The 14,882-nt window shown below is 59.4% G+C and overlaps 1 protein-coding gene across 2 annotated transcripts in view; it reads right to left on the reverse strand.

The window, feature by feature from the left end:
- The window catches only part of RASSF4 (Ras association domain family member 4), a 29,067-nt gene extending 14,964 nt beyond the window's left edge, over positions 1 to 14,103 (reverse strand). For both annotated transcript variants that reach the window (XM_079793112.1, XM_079793111.1), the window contains exons 1-3: positions 13,995 to 14,103; positions 4,087 to 4,180; positions 2,080 to 2,155 (exon numbers count right to left, since the gene is read on the reverse strand). In XM_079793112.1, the coding sequence (XP_079649238.1) occupies positions 2,080 to 2,155; positions 4,087 to 4,148 (138 nt within the window). In that variant the 5' untranslated portion in view covers positions 4,149 to 4,180; positions 13,995 to 14,103. The remainder of the gene's footprint in view (positions 1 to 2,079; positions 2,156 to 4,086; positions 4,181 to 13,994) is intronic.
- Positions 14,104 to 14,882: the final 779 nt, after the last annotated feature.

Raw genomic sequence — 14,882 nt, forward strand, 5'->3', positions numbered from 1 at the left:
GGACGGAGGCAAGAACTTCAGTCCTAACAAGTTCCCAGGTGTGGGAACCACCAGGACCTTAGATTAATCCCTGAATGCCCAGAGCTGAGGAACAGGGTCAGCCAGAGACGGCGCCCCGGGCCGCCAGCACCAGAGCTGAAGAGGGCCCACTCCTCACTCAGCAGCGCGGGTCAAAGCTGCCCAGCACCCGGGGCTCAGCCCCACTCACCCGGCCTGCTGGCCACTCATCCAACCCCTGTGCCCAGGACCACCCTGCCTGGCCCGGGGGCTGCAGAACCAGGCAGGCCTCGGGGCTCCCACTAGAGTAAGGACAGGCGGTGAAGCCAGACTTCGCCGGGCTGTGGGATCAGAGCCCCTCGCAGTAAGGAGCTGGGTCAGGTGGGCTGGTGGGGCAGGTGCTAGAGGCCACTCGGCAGGGGGAGAGCGTGAGGGAAGGAGCACTCGGTAGGGCGGGGTGGGGAACAAGGTGTCAGGCGTGGCCCAGGCCCCGAGAGTGCGTGCCATCACAGCAGCCCAGCACCGCCTGCCCCGTATCCAGGTGGCCCAGCAATTCGGTCTGGCAGGTGGGTTCTAGTTGGCCCTCCTTCATGCCACTGACAGGTGACCCCCAGCTGCTGACCCCCAGCAGCCCACAGCTGCCCGGACCCTGGGCTCACCCTCTGGCCTGGGAACTGCAGGAGGAGGCGTGGCTGTTTGAACAGCTAAAGGGAATGAAGATGGATGAGCAGTGGCCTGCCTCACCTGGAGAAGGGGTCTGTGGGTGGGTGGGGTGTGAACTGCCCATTCTGGTGCTCAGCAGCAGAAGGGGACTCAGAGGCTGCTGGCTCTTACAGACACTGACAGGCCCGAGGGAGTCCAGGAGTCACCCGATCTCAACCGTGGAAACCCCCCAAATAAAACCTTACACAACAAGTCTCCCCAGTGGGCTTTACAAGTGAATTGAGTGAGACTGAGGTGGGGCCAGTGCCCCAGCCTGGGTCCCAGGTGAACGGTCGGAGGGTTTCAGATGGCGGGAGGGCCAGGCCTCTGCTTGATCTGCTCAGGGAGTGGCCCCCGAGCCTGGGCCCTGCTGGCCACTCCCCAGAGTCCGGCCGGCGCCGCAGCCTCGGGATGGCCTACAGACACGCTTTGTTTAGCTCACATGGGGTTTCGAGGTTTGCGAGATTCCACATGAAATCCCAGGTGTCTAGCTTCCGTTGAAATACCAGTAAGGGTCCGTGTGGGCCAGTCCACACTCCTGCACAGCACACGGCCTGACGGGTGGGCAGCAGCGGCCTGTAGGTGGGACGGTGCTCTCTGTCCTCCACGCCCCCCGCCAGCCCTGCCTTTCACTTTCGGGCCTGCCTGGCCCTGGGAGCACCTCTGGGGAGCTCCTCTCCCTTCTAGCCCTTCCCTGTTTATTCTGATTGACAGGGTCATCTCCTTTCACCCCTCGATTGTCCTGCGCCAGAGCCTGTGCTGAGCCCATTTGTGCTGTGGGATGGGTGGTCTCACAGATTTCAAACTCCAATGTCCTGGCAATTCACCGGGACCAAAGTCCCAGCTGGAAGGAGGACGCCCACGGGAGGACACCCACGGGAGGACGCCCGCGGCTCTGAATTCTCATGGGGATAGTCTGACCCTCTGCGCCCCTGACAGGGGCCTCAAGAAGAGATCCTGGCTGCTGTCACCTGGTGCCCCACTCAGAGGATGGGTGACCTTATAATTCATTACCAAATGGGGACACTTCCGAGAGTGAGGGACGTGAGCTTAATAATTACCCTGGAGCCCCACCCGGTTTGGCTCAGTGGATAGAGCGTCGGACTGCGGACTGAAAGGTCCCAGGTTTGATTCCGGCCGAGGGCATGTACCTTGGTTGCGGGCACATCCCCAGTAGGAGGTTTACAGGAGGCAGCTGATCGATGTTTCTCTCTCATCGATGTTTCTAACACTCTATCTCTCTCCCTTCCTCTCTGTAAAAAATCAATAAAATATATTTAAAAAAATAATAATTACCCTGGAAATTAGGTGTAAACTGGACTGTCTGCTGCAAGTGGCGGATACACGGTGACTCTGCATGAAGAAGAGACCAGGCCTTACCTCTCGGTGTCTCAGCTGAAAGCTCCTGCCCTCGTGGTAGCAGTTGTAGGTTTTCAGCAGGTTTAAGAGCTCCGACCTGAGAAGGGAAGGACACGTGCATCCTCTCTGAGTGTGGCAGACCTCGGACAAGGTGTTTGTCCTCCTTGGCCTCAGTGTCCTCATCTGCAGAATGGGCATAACAGCACACATCTTTCTGGCCACGCACAATTGGTTAAGAGACCAGACTGCCATTGGACATGGGCCCTTCAGGCTTCTTGAGGGTTCCACATATCAGCCCTCATGGGAGGCGTAGGGGTGGGACTTAGAGGGAAGTGAAAACTCACAGATGGACCCCATCATTGTACAGTGAGGGTGTTTGCACACGTTCACTATTGTGGATAAAAGTTCCTGACGGCCTCCCTATACTTTACTGCTGAGTCACTTCCTCAAATAACCCCCTGGGGCTCAGATTATTGGCATTTGGAAGACTCCTGCTTTCCCCCCACATTACTTTGTACCAGGGCCTGGCATGGCTGCTGTGTGGACACCAGGAGGGCGACCTGCCTCTTTCCCATCCTGACCTCCTGGAGGCATGACCAGGGGATGAAGGTGACAGAAGTAAGACCCCCAGAATGTTTTCTCCCCAGAATAAAAGGGAAACACACTGTGCTTGGCTGGTGTGGCAGAGAGAAGACAGTGACGGCTGCCTGTGCCCAAGCGGGGCTCTGCAGGGCAGCTCCATCCAACAGATACAAAATGCGAGTCACATTTATACAAGAGGGAAATAAAACAGGTGAAATTAATCTTCATAACACTTCATTGAACCCAGTAAATCTAACATACTATCATGTCAGCATGTAACCTGTATGAAATATTAAGGAGACCTTGCTCATTATTTTATTCTGTAAGAAGTGTTTGCCACCGGAGCATCTTTTGTCTTAGCTTCGCCTCTCCAGCCACAGGGCCCGTGCTGGAGCCACACTCGCTGGCGGCTCCTCCCGGACAGGGCTGCCCTGCGTCTTCCTCAGGCAGCGCCGGCACCGCCCTGCATCCACCCCGGCTGTGGGTGAGCAGCACCCGCTCTGCAATGTGGGGATGACGGTGACTGACAGGGGAAGTGATTTACAACGTCATGGCACTGACGAAGCAGCATTCAATGCTGCATGTTCACTGGGCTTCTAAGTGTGTAAATGCTAAACACAAAGTTATTAGGATACACACACACATATATGAAATTATATATTATATGTTATGGTGATTATGACTTTTCAAAAAATGGTATCTAATGTTGTTCTATTATAAAATGTAAATAAGAACATGACGGTATGGGTAGCACTGAGAATGATACAAGGGAATGCCGTCTGCTCTCAGGGTCTCAGCAGCAGGACCCAGGGAGTCGTCTCTGCAAAAGCTAGCCCGCCCCGCGGGACTGGCTTGTCTTCCGATGGCAGGTAGGAGCTGCCCAAAGCAGACAATGTGTAGACTCAGAACTCAAAGAGCAAGATAAAATCACAACTATACTTTGCTTTAGTTCAGAAATAAATTTTAAAAAGTATCCTAAAATAAACATTTAGAGTATCCTAAAATAAAAATAAGCAAAGCTAAAAATCATATGTCGATAAAATATACTTTTTCAGTAAAAACTCAAAACCAGTGTTGAGGGTTTTTTCCTTAACTGTTTAACACAGCAATAAGACTGTTAGTATTGCTCTAGTTATTTCTGTTCGTTTGTTTTTCAGTATTGCTCTAACTTTTAAATAAATATCATTTCTGCAGAGTCACGTGGGCACTGTGGGGCTTTCCTGCTTTTGTGGGCCAGAGGGGGCAGAGGTCAAACCCACACCCTGAGGAGATCCTCCATCTCCAAAGAGACAGGCTCCAAAGACAACCAAGACCAGGACAGGCCCCCATCGCTGTCCCTGGGGCAGGCACACCTCCCATCTAGGAAAAGGGCCGGAACCTTCCACCCAAAGGCTGCCCACAGAGGAGACCTCAGGCATGTACCCCTCCCAGCACACACAGGCTTACTTCAGAATGGATTTGCTGTCGCTGATGGGCACGTGAGAACTGGGTGCACAATCTTCCTTCATCTTCTCCTCCTGTCTGCAGACCTGGAAGCTACCTGCCAGCAAGACCAGGAAGGGCACACAGACAGGTAAGCGGGAGGAGCTGGCCAGTGTGGCACCCAGAGCCGCTGCCTGGCCTCACCTCCCACCTCCATCCTCCCAATCCTGCATGCCCAGTCCCCTCCTCACTCCCACTCCCTGGCACAGGACGGCCAGGGAAGGTCAGGACCAGAGGACTTAAGGGGTTCCACACCTACACGTGTCAGCCAAGCGCCCCCTGGTGGGCCAAGGCCAGAACTGCTGAGCCAGCAGTTGCCAGCTCGATCAGCCCCACTCCCAGAACCTCTCCACACTCCCTAGGAGTCAGGCTCAGTCTCCTACAAGTTTCAGGGCAGGTGTTTCCTTCCCTCCACGAGGACACCCTGAATACTGTTTCTGCCCCGATTACTCCTCCAAACTTCCGAAGTAGCCTGGGCCTGTCTCCTCCGTTCCCGCTGAGCCCAGGGCGGGACTGGGCTGCCCCTGGAGTTCGCGCCCCTGGCCAGCTCACCGAGGGACGGGCTGACAGGTACCATGCTCACTACGTGCCAGACTGTGTTGAGCATTTTCTATGGTTACAGCTGTTTTGTTACCACGGTGATGAGATGCTGCAGGAACTTAACTCCCGCATATCATTTAGCTTATTGTAAACTGGTTTCTTTAGATGTCATTTCACTTAAAGTCACAGAACCCATTGCCAACATTGGGAGGGATTACTGTATTTCATTTACTCCTCACAACATTACGAGGTAAATGCCATCCTGTTCCCACGTTGTGGGTGAGAAAATGGGGACAGGAGGTAGGCACTTTGCCCAAGATTCCCAGCGAAGAAGTGGCAAAGCCCCTGTGAACGCCAGCACTTAGCGCCCAGATACTGTCCGTTAGCCCTTTCTGCGTTGACCTTGAACAGTGGCTCACACCCCTGAGGAAAGAGTGAAGAAGGGACTATATAAGCAGCTAAAATTGTTCGCGTTGTGACAGCTGGGGCGCAGGAAGGACCATCCTCTTTCTAGCTCGCCTGGGAACTGAAACTCTGAACTTTCCAGCCTTGCATCAGTGCCTCGATAGACATCTGGCCCAGGGTAAGCATCTAATTACCCCCGGAGGACTCAGTGCATCCACCTGAGAGCTGCTATCCAGACTCCCGGGATGTGACCAGACCTCCTGGCACCCCTGTTCCGGATCACCTGACGTACCTCCGACTGGTGACCCTCCTGGAGCCATCCTGGGCCAAGAATGCAGGGCTGATACTGGTCAAGAGTGCACTTGTTGCTACAAGAACTTTTAACTTTTCTTTCTTCTTTGAAACACTCCTGGGTTTTTGCCTCACTGTGTTTCCAGTTTGCAAACTCCAAGGCCCTGGAATGAGCCTCTGTCCTTTTGCCTAGCACAGCCTCCAGGCTCCCGGAGTTGTCTGGCGCCTCTGGACCATCCTTTCTCATTGCACAGTGGGGTACCCGCCCTCCAGGGGATAGTGGGTTCACACAGGAAACTGCCTGTGTCTCTTCCCACTCAGCCTGGGGAGGTCTGTGCAGCTTCTCGCAGTCCCGGCCTCTGAAGGACGGTAACTCCACGGGGCGCTCCCTATGGCACCGGCATCTCCCACACGGTTCCTACTTCTAACTCCCTCCACGCCACCCTGGGGAGGACTCTCCTATCAAGGCCTTTTGTGTGCTAAGCAGCGAGCCACACTTCAACATTCACTCTCCACCCCTGAGCCTGCCTCCTCCTCCCTTCTCCCAAGCTGCGCCAGCAGTCCAAGGGGTAAGTGACCCTGGGGGGTGCACAGCCAGGGTGCAGGCCTTCCTTCACCCACCGAGGCGGCTCCTTCACAAACCCCGTCGGTTCACACAAACCTGGCTCAGTCACACCTTCCTGCTCTGTGTGTGCGTGTGTGTGTGCGCGCGTGCATGTGTGTGTGTGTGTGTGTGTGTGTGTGTGTGTGTGTGTGTGACCCCCTGCTGTTCTGTTAACCCTGGGAGCGGAGTGCTCTGCCCCTTGGGCACGGCTGCCCGTCGCGCACTCCCTCCCTGCTTGCAGGACAGCACTCACAGAGGAGCAGGCCTCTGTGCTGGCAGGAGCGCTGGACTCGGGAGGCGGGGACACTTGGTGGGTATGGAGAAGGGGAATTATTTGAAGGAGGGAGGTGGGCCTCCCAGCGACCCCAGAATCGTCCTATAAACACCTCCTTCTGCCTTTGCAGGAGGCAAATCAGCTGTGAGAGGTCAGGCTCCCTGAGGCAGCCCCACAGCCAGCACAGGCCCTACCCTGGGCACAGGGCGGGACCTCGGGCCTGGGGAGGGCCTCCCGCTGCACTCCAGGCCCATTGCCAAGGAGGGTTCAGTTCCTCAGCCCCTCAGCTCCCAGGAAAAGCGACCGCCAGGCTCCGCCTCAGGCCCTTCCGCAAGTCCTGCCCACACAGAAGCTGCTCCACGGAGCTGGAGGGAGCCGGAGCCAGAGCCGGGTGAGGCTGGTGGCCGCTCTCCCTCACGCTGTCCTGTGGCTCAGGGCACAGGGATGCCTTGCAGCCAATTACAGGAAGGGCTGCGTTTACCCAGAACTAACCGGGCGGCTCCTCTCCTGCCTTCCTCTTTCCCGCTCTCCCCTTCCTGCTCTCCCCCTCCCTGCTCTCCCCCTCCCTGCTCTCCCCCTCCCTGCTCTCCCCCTTCCCGCTCTCCCCCTCCCTGTTCTCCCCCTCCTGCTCTCCCCCTCCCTGCTCTCCCCTTCCCTGCTCTCCCCCTCCCTGCTCTCCCCCTCCCGCTCTCCCCCTCCCTGCTCTCCCCCTCCCTGCTCTCCCCTTCCCTGCTCTCCCCCTCCCTGCTCTCCCCCTTCCCGCTCTCCCCTTCCCGCTCTCCCCCTCCCTGCTCTCCCCCTCCCTGCTCTCCCCCTCCCTGCTCTCCCCCTCCCTGCTCTCCCCCTCCTGCTCTCCCCCTCCTGCTCTCCCCCTCCCTGCTCTCCCCCTCCCTGCTCTCCCCCTCCTGCTCTCCCCCTCCTGCTCTCCCCCTCCCTGCTCTCCCCCTTCCCTGCTCTCCCCCTTCCCTGCTCTCCCCCTCCTGCTCTCCCCCTCCTGCTCTCCCCCTCCCGCTCTCCCCTTCCCTGCTCTCCCCCTCCCTGCTCTCCCCCTCCCTGCTCTCCCCCTCCTGCTCTCCCCCTCCCTGCTCTCCCCCTCCCTGCTCTCCCCTTCCCTGCTCTCCCCCTTCCTGCTCTCCCCCTTCCTGCTCTCCCCCTCCTGCTCTCCCCCTCCCTGCTCTCCCCTTCCCTGCTCTCCCCCTCCCTGCTCTCCCCCCTCCCTGCTCTCCCCCTCCTGCTCTCCCCCTCCCTGCTCTCCCCCTCCCTGCTCTCCTCCTTCCCTGCTCTCCCCCTCCTGCTCTCCCCCTCCCTGCTCTCCCCTTCCCTGCTCTCCCCCCTCCCTGCTCTCCCCCTCCTGCTCTCCCCCTCCCTGCTCTCCCCCTCCCTGCTCTCCCCTTCCCTGCTCTCCCCCTCCCTGCTCTCCCCTTCCCTGCTCTCCCCCTCCCTGCTCTCCCCCTCCCTGCTCTCCCCCTCCCTGCTCTCCCCTTCCTGCTCTCCCCCTCCCTGCTCTCCCCCTCCCTGCTCTCCCCCTCCCTGCTCTCCCCCTTCCCTGCTCTCCCCCTTCCCTGCTCTCCCCCTCCTGCTCTCCCCTTCCCTGCTCTCCCCCTCCCTGCTCTCCCCTCCCTGCTCTCCCCCTCCTGCTCTCCCCCTCCCTGCTCTCCCCCTCCTGCTCTCCCCCTCCCTGCTCTCCCCCTCCCTGCTCTCCCCTTTCCTGCTCTCCCCCTCCCTGCTCTCCCCCTTCCTGCTCTCCCCCTCCCTGCTCTCCCCTTCCCTGCTCTCCCCCTCCCTGCTCTCCCCCTCCCTGCTCTCCCCCTCCTGCTCTCCCCCTCCCTGCTCTCCCCCTCCCTGCTCTCCCCCTTCCCTGCTCTCCCCCTTCCCTGCTCTCCCCCTCCTGCTCTCCCCCTCCCGCTCTCCCCTTCCCTGCTCTCCCCCTCCTGCTCTCCCCCTCCCGCTCTCCCCTTCCCTGCTCTCCCCCTCCCTGCTCTCCCCCTCCCTGCTCTCCCCCTCCCTGCTCTCCCCCTCCCTGCTCTCCCCCTCCTGCTCTCCCCCTCCCTGCTCTCCCCCTCCCTGCTCTCCCCCTCCCTGCTCTCCCCCTCCCTGCTCTCCCCCTCCCTGCTCTCCCCTTCCCTGCTCTCCCCCTCCCTGCTCTCCCCCTCCCCGCTCTCCCCCTCCCCGCTCTCCCCTTCCCTGCTCTCCCCCTCCCTGCTCTCCCCCTCCCCGCTCTCCCCCTCCCCGCTCTCCCCCTCCCCGCTCTCCCCCTCCCCGCTCTCCCCCTCCCTGCTCTCCCCCTCCCTGCTCTCCCCTTCCCTGCTCTCCCCCTCCCTGCTCGGACTCCAGCCTCCTGACTGCCCACAGCCCCCTCAAGGGCTCGGTGCCCTTTCCTCCATTTGGGCTTTAACCGTGCTGTCCTCCACTGAGAGCAGGGCCTTCTCCCTGTCCTGTACCCCAGTGTTGGCTCAGGCGGCACTCGCCAGAGCAGCTCCCTGGGCCTGCTCCTGCTCCAGGCTCCCGCTCAGCTACCTGGCAGGAGCCCCTCTGACACCCCCCTCCCACCAAGAGGAGGCGCACTGCCTCAGGGACTCTGCGGTGCTGCCTCACCACCCGTTTCCCTGTGCAGAACAGCCTGGCGCACAGCAGGATGACAAGAAGCCACGCGGGGTGGGTGGTGGGGGGCCCTGTCCAGGGCCAGGCCCCGTGCTGCGTAGCACGTGAGATCTCCCCACATTGGCCTTCAGGAGTGTTTTGCCCCCAAGAGCCTAATTCAAAGGAGGTAACTGAGGTGCGGAGGGTCTCCGGGTGGAGGCGGGAGCAGGAGCAGGGGAGCTGAGAGGCGGGAGTCCTAAGGAGGGAGAAGGCGGGCCCTGGATGGCGGTGGGGAGTGAAGGAAGGGGCAAAGGGCACATCGCTGAGCTTGGCGGGACAGAGTGAGGGATGCCATCTCAGGTGAGGGGGGAGGTGAGCGAGGCTGGGAGGCCGTGAAGAGTCAACTTCAGCAAAGGGGGCTCCTCCAACGTGCCCGCCGGGTCTCCAGCCTGATGGGCGGGAACCGCGGCCCCGGACAAGCAGCCCCTCCTGAGAGCACACCCACTCCGTGTCCTCCGGCTCACCCGTGGTGGGGCCTCAGCAAACCACCTGGGCTCTCTGTTCTCACCTGCCCAACCCTTCACCCCAAGCAGGCCGGTCTCTGCTCCTGGAGGTCCCGGCCTGAGCTCCGGGCCACTCCCAGTTCCCACGTGGAGTCCGTGCACTGTGCCTCTGGGTCGCGTACCAGACTGAAGGCTGGGAGCTTTCCATTCATCTGAATAACCCCCGTGTTCTGGGCTGTACACAGACCGCAGGGTGTCCTACAGATACCTGACCGAGAGCTTCCAGGGAGAGAGGGCGACACACCACCCAGCCAGAAAGCAAAGGGGGTTTTCCTCCCTGTGGAATGTTCCGGAAACTGCCCCGTAAACTCTGCCTCTCCTGGCGCATTTGGCCGGCCCTAGAGAATCTCTAAGGAGTGTTTTTCAATATTTTATTACAAAAGCACAATTGTATCTTTAAATAAAACCCAGGCAGAAGCCCAGTATACACATGGATCAAGCACGTCAAACTCGCAGCCGGCGGGCCACATGCTTCACCCGCCAGCCACGAGTTTGACATGCTTGGATGGATGGAGGTGCCTCGGTTGAAGCAGGACTGGGCGATGCTCCGGGGCTGGCCTGCCTCTCAGGCACAGCCTGGAAGCTGCAGAGTGACAGATGCAGCTGGGAAGGCCAACCCCCAGCTCTGGGAGGCCAGCCTTCTTTGTCTGGGTCTGCTCCCCTCCCCCAGCCCCGGGCCTATAGGCCTCTGGGCTGGCTTCCCAGTTAGCGGCTCCCATCCTCAACCAGAGGCCCAGCTTCAGCCAGTCTTCCCTGCCCGCCCACTGAGGAGGGGCGGGCGTGCGCCAGCCGGGGTCACCTGCCGCAGTGCACGGGCAGTGAATGGTTTTAGCTTTCCACTTCAGGGGCTGCCGGGGCCCTGAGCAGGGGCTGCTGGCGGCAGCGGCACCGCAGCCGCCCTCGCTATTGTCCCGGCCTGTGGTTTGGGACAAAGGGCACTGAAGCCTTTACCACTGCGAGGCGTGGCCCACCTTTCCTCTTCGGGGTCACGAGCTCTGTGGCTCTTCAGGTCACCACGGCAGCCTGATGGCCGAGGAGCAAAAGAAGGCTAATGTGGGGCAATATCATAAAGCCAACGGGATGCACTGGAAAGCCTGTACTCCAGGCGGTGAGCTGCCTGCTCTTCGGCCTCACAACGCCCCCTCTTGTAAAATAATGGCTCAGAAGCTGGCCACTGCGATCCTTACTCGGCCAAATGGAAAATGTGTCGGTATCCACATTAAAATGTCCTGAGGATGTCTGGTCAATCTGAAAGCTTGGTTACCTCTGTTCTAACATTTGAAAAGGTTATGATTCTTATTTTCTTATTTAGGCCTGATTAAAGTCAAATGCGCAACAGAAGTGGCGGGGGAACAGCAGGAAGGACAGAGCAAGTGGGACCCGGGCTCTCTCACTAGGAGGGACGGAGGCTCCGAGGGAGGGCAGGTGCGGGGACACTGCTGGGCATTCCTGGGAGCCGTGTCCTGGGCCACAGCTTCAGCTGCCAGGCAGGGCCAGAGGGAGGCACAGAAAACAATGCCCTGTCAACGGGCCTCCCTGGCACCTGCTGGCCAGCAAGTGGCAGGAGCTAGGCCAGGCACGTGCTGGCACCAGCTGCCTCCAGAGGGGTCTGGCTGGACAGAGGCTGCTCCTCAGCGACACATTTTGGCCGAGCAAGCCAACTGTTGGGATGTGGACGGCAGGCAACAGCTCAGCAGCTGCAGATCCCATACGCTTCCAAGCTGCTCTCCTCCCCCTCCCCCAAATGCCACCCCCTCCCCCATCCCTGTGGCTCAGCCACAGACCTCCCTGCCCCAGTGCTGATGGCTAGGAAGGCCTGGAGGACACTGCCCAGCAGGAGAGGTGGCCGCAGAGCCACCAGAACCTCCATCCCCACCTTCCCCGGGGCTGGCCTTCACTACACCCTCCCCCCCCATGCGGTTCGGGTCCCACTGACAGGTCTCTCTGTGGGCAGGCTGGGCCACAAAGCTGCCCACAGTCCTCCTGCTCCCTCACACCTGCACACCCCGGCCCCGCGGGACCCTCCCCCCAAACTGGGCTCCCCTCTCCTATAAAGGGGGAGAGGGAAACAGGAATCCTCTCAGCTGTGCTTTTTGGGCCAAAGAGAAGCTCAGAATGACCACTGAGGCCTGGAGCAGGAGCGCGGCCTCCGTGCCCACTGCTGCCCGGCTGCACTGGGTACTCTCCACGGCTGCCTCCACCGTGCCACCCCCTGTGCCAGGCCTGGGGGCCACTGCAGCTCCGGGCTGGCTCCCTGTGAGACGTGGGTGCCTTAAAGCTTCTGGGCCATGGAACCTTTGGAGTCTTGAGAGTTTAACATACGATCCCCAGAAAGATGTGTGTGTGTGCATGTGTGTGTACGCACACGCCTGTGCACACACTGAATTTGCACACCACTGCAGGGGTCAAGAAGCTCCTCAGATCCTGGTTAAGAACTTCTGCTGAAACATGTTGCAGCAAAAGACAGGAAGCAGGGGTGTCGTGGAGAGAAGTCTGGGGGTGAGTTTTGCTGGAGAATCAGCTTGTGCATGACTTCAGCGTGTTGTGCCATCTCTTGAGCCTTGGTTTAGCCGGGATTGTACTGGCAGCTGGTCTAGAGTGTCCTCAGGGCTCTTTCCACTCTGGGGGCACCGGCCTCCTGACACTCCACCCACCCCCAAGGTCAGGCAGGGCAAAGAGAGGGGCTGTCAGGCTCCCTCAGCAGTCCATCCTGGGAAGGAGGGCAGACGGCTAGGAGTCTGAGCAATCTGTAAGTTCCCCTTTAACCAGAGTGAAAACACTGCAGAGGCTTTGGGAAGAGCAGCCACTTCCTATTTGCTTTTATTTTACAATAAAGCAATTTCAAAGTATTTTCTTCAAGGCACTGTGCGACGGGATAACCCCCAGCCTTCCCAAGGATCTGGGTTTCAAGCTCTGCTGAGTGATTCTTGAGCTGCGTGACCTTAGGCGAGTCCCTTCCCTCTCTCAGCCTTAGGTTCCTCATTAGTTGAATCACTGACTGAAGGTGAGTGAAGAGACATGTGAGCTGGGCCTCACATGAGCTCACATGTGATAAACAAGCTCCAGTTATAGGTCGCAAAGGGTCAGGGGCTCTGGAGAGACCACGAGGCTCTGGAGATGGGACTGTGGGACCGGAAGAGGACGGCAGTCCTCCCGGGCGGAGCGGCTGTGAGGACATATGACCAAGTTTACTCTCAAAACCTGGCCCTGGCCCCCAGAGGTACGCTCCAGAGGGCTTTCTGGTCAACCCCATAGCCGGGTCTCCCCTTTGAGGCTTTGCCTTTAACAGGATCTGAACGCTGTTCCGTTCATGTTCTTTGTTATGAGTCGTTGTCTAGCTGCCTGACCCAGGAGGACGCTGGCCCTTCACTGTCCTTGACCTCCAGGCTACCCACTGGAGTCTCAGGGTGAAACTACACCCCCATCTCCCACCTTTCACACTGACTGTCATCTGTGGCGTCCACCGCATTTTCACTGTCAGGTCGAACCGTCAGCACTACGCGCGGAGAGAATCACGAGGAGAACTAATGAAACAGACTTAAACACTGACAAGTACTGAGACACACCCATTACTGCTTCCAGCAGGCAGGATTTGACCTCAGTTTAACGTGTTCCCTTTTCTCTTCTCTCCCTTTCCCTCCTTTTCCTCTCCCAGCCCCCTCCTTCCTCCCTCCTTCTCCCTAGTATCTCCCATCCTGGTGCCAGCAGCGGCTCAGGAATGACAGGGGAGTAGGAGGCAGACAGACCTGCAGGTACCTGTTAGTTCTACCAATTCATTTACCTCTCTTTTTTTTAAAAAAAAACCATGGCTTCCGGCAGCACATCTTGATTGTGCTGTGGACAGTTAAACTATACAGTAGCCAGTGAGGGTCTCGTCTGCAAGCACAAGTGCCTGGCTTTGCAGTCTAACCTGCTTGGATTCAAATGACAGAATTGCAGTCTTTGTTTGCTGTGACCTGATTTAACTCTTTTGGGAGGCTCTTCTTACAGTGTTTGAAGATAGCACCGGCCCTGGCCTGGTATTCATGCCCAATGGCATAAGTAAACAGGGCTGTGCAGAGTGAAAACACCGAGGCATCTCACAGCCCGAAGCACAGGACTGAGAGTCGGGAGCTCGGGGGAGAGCAGAGTGAGCTCTGACGTTAGTGGGCGAAATGAATGGGACCTGGGTTCGAATCCTGATCCCACTACTGACTCATCTGGGCAAAATTGGATAACTCTACAAATCTTTGAACATCAGTTTTCTCATCTGAAAATGAGTTTAATGAAAGTATTGGGGCTGTAAGAAGTAGGGGACATACTATGCTAACCCCCTTACCTGGCTAAGAGCGCCAGGGCGGGCAGGTGTAGCCTGCGGTTGCGTCACCTGTCGCGCTCAGGCTTTAGCCCCTACGGCGCCCTCCCCGTGGAGGAGGTGCCTGGCGCCAGGCCCACTCCCAGCTCCGCTCTGGGCCACGGCTCCGGAGGGGCCAGGCTGGCAGAGGGAGGGGGGTCTGCTGCGGCAGCCGCGGGCAGCAGTGCCCAGGCGCCAGCGCTCCCGGCTCGGGGCGGGCTCGGGGGCGGGGTGTCAGTGCGAGCCGGGCGCCCCGAACTCTCCTGTCCACGTGTCACTCACCGTCCTCCCGCGGCGCAGACCGGAGATCCCTGTCGGAGCTGTGCCCTCGCCCGCACCGCGCCGCGTCCTGGTCGCCCACGGCCCCGGGCCTCCCGGCTCGGTGCGTCGGGCCGCCTCTCCCCACCCCTCGCCGCTCCGGCCAATGGTGCGGCCCGCCCGCCCCGCCCCGCCTGCGCGGGCCAATGGCACCAGCTCGTCCCGCCCGCCGCGCCCGGGCGCACAGGGAAGGGTCGGCTTTAGGCGGCACCCTGGGAGCAGCCGAGCAGGTTGGGGCGTGGAGCTGCGGGGTGTCCTCGGGCCACCACCAGGGCGCCCGGGGTCTCTCGGAGGAAGCAGCCCTGCGAGTTATTGACTGGGAGGCTCCAAACTCCTTGGGTTTCCAACCGAGGCCGCTGCGTGGGCGCCGCGGTCACTAGTGCGCTGGGGAAGGTGGGGAAGGTGGGGGGTGGGGGAGGGGGATCAAAGGCCTGAGCATTGTTAATTTTTGCTCCAGGGGCACCCGTTGTACTCGGCTGTGTGCTTGAGGTGGCCTCTCAGGGCGCCGCTGGGTTTAAGAAATCGGATCCGATGATAAAGAGGGAAAGATAAACTTCTCTCCTCTTCATCGCCTGCGCGGCCGAGGGGACGGAGACACTGGCCTTTGGGGGAACAGCTCGGTCTTTCCCGGTCCTATGAGTGGCAGGGAGGGGAAGGGGTTAATGGAAACATTTGCGATTTCTGTTTCATCTCCCGCTTCCCAACCCTGACTTCGGGATGGACCTCCTCTTTCCCATCCCCAACATAAATCACTTCAGTTTCATTCAATCTGTGGCTCTTGATCTTTTTAGCGTCACATGGCCATGTTAGCATCTGGACCTTCTAGAAAAATGCAGGCACCCACATAGGCAA

Source organism: Cnephaeus nilssonii (assembly GCF_951640355.1).
Source record: "Cnephaeus nilssonii genome assembly, chromosome: 16".
NCBI classification, from domain to species: Eukaryota; Metazoa; Chordata; class Mammalia; order Chiroptera; family Vespertilionidae; genus Cnephaeus; species Cnephaeus nilssonii.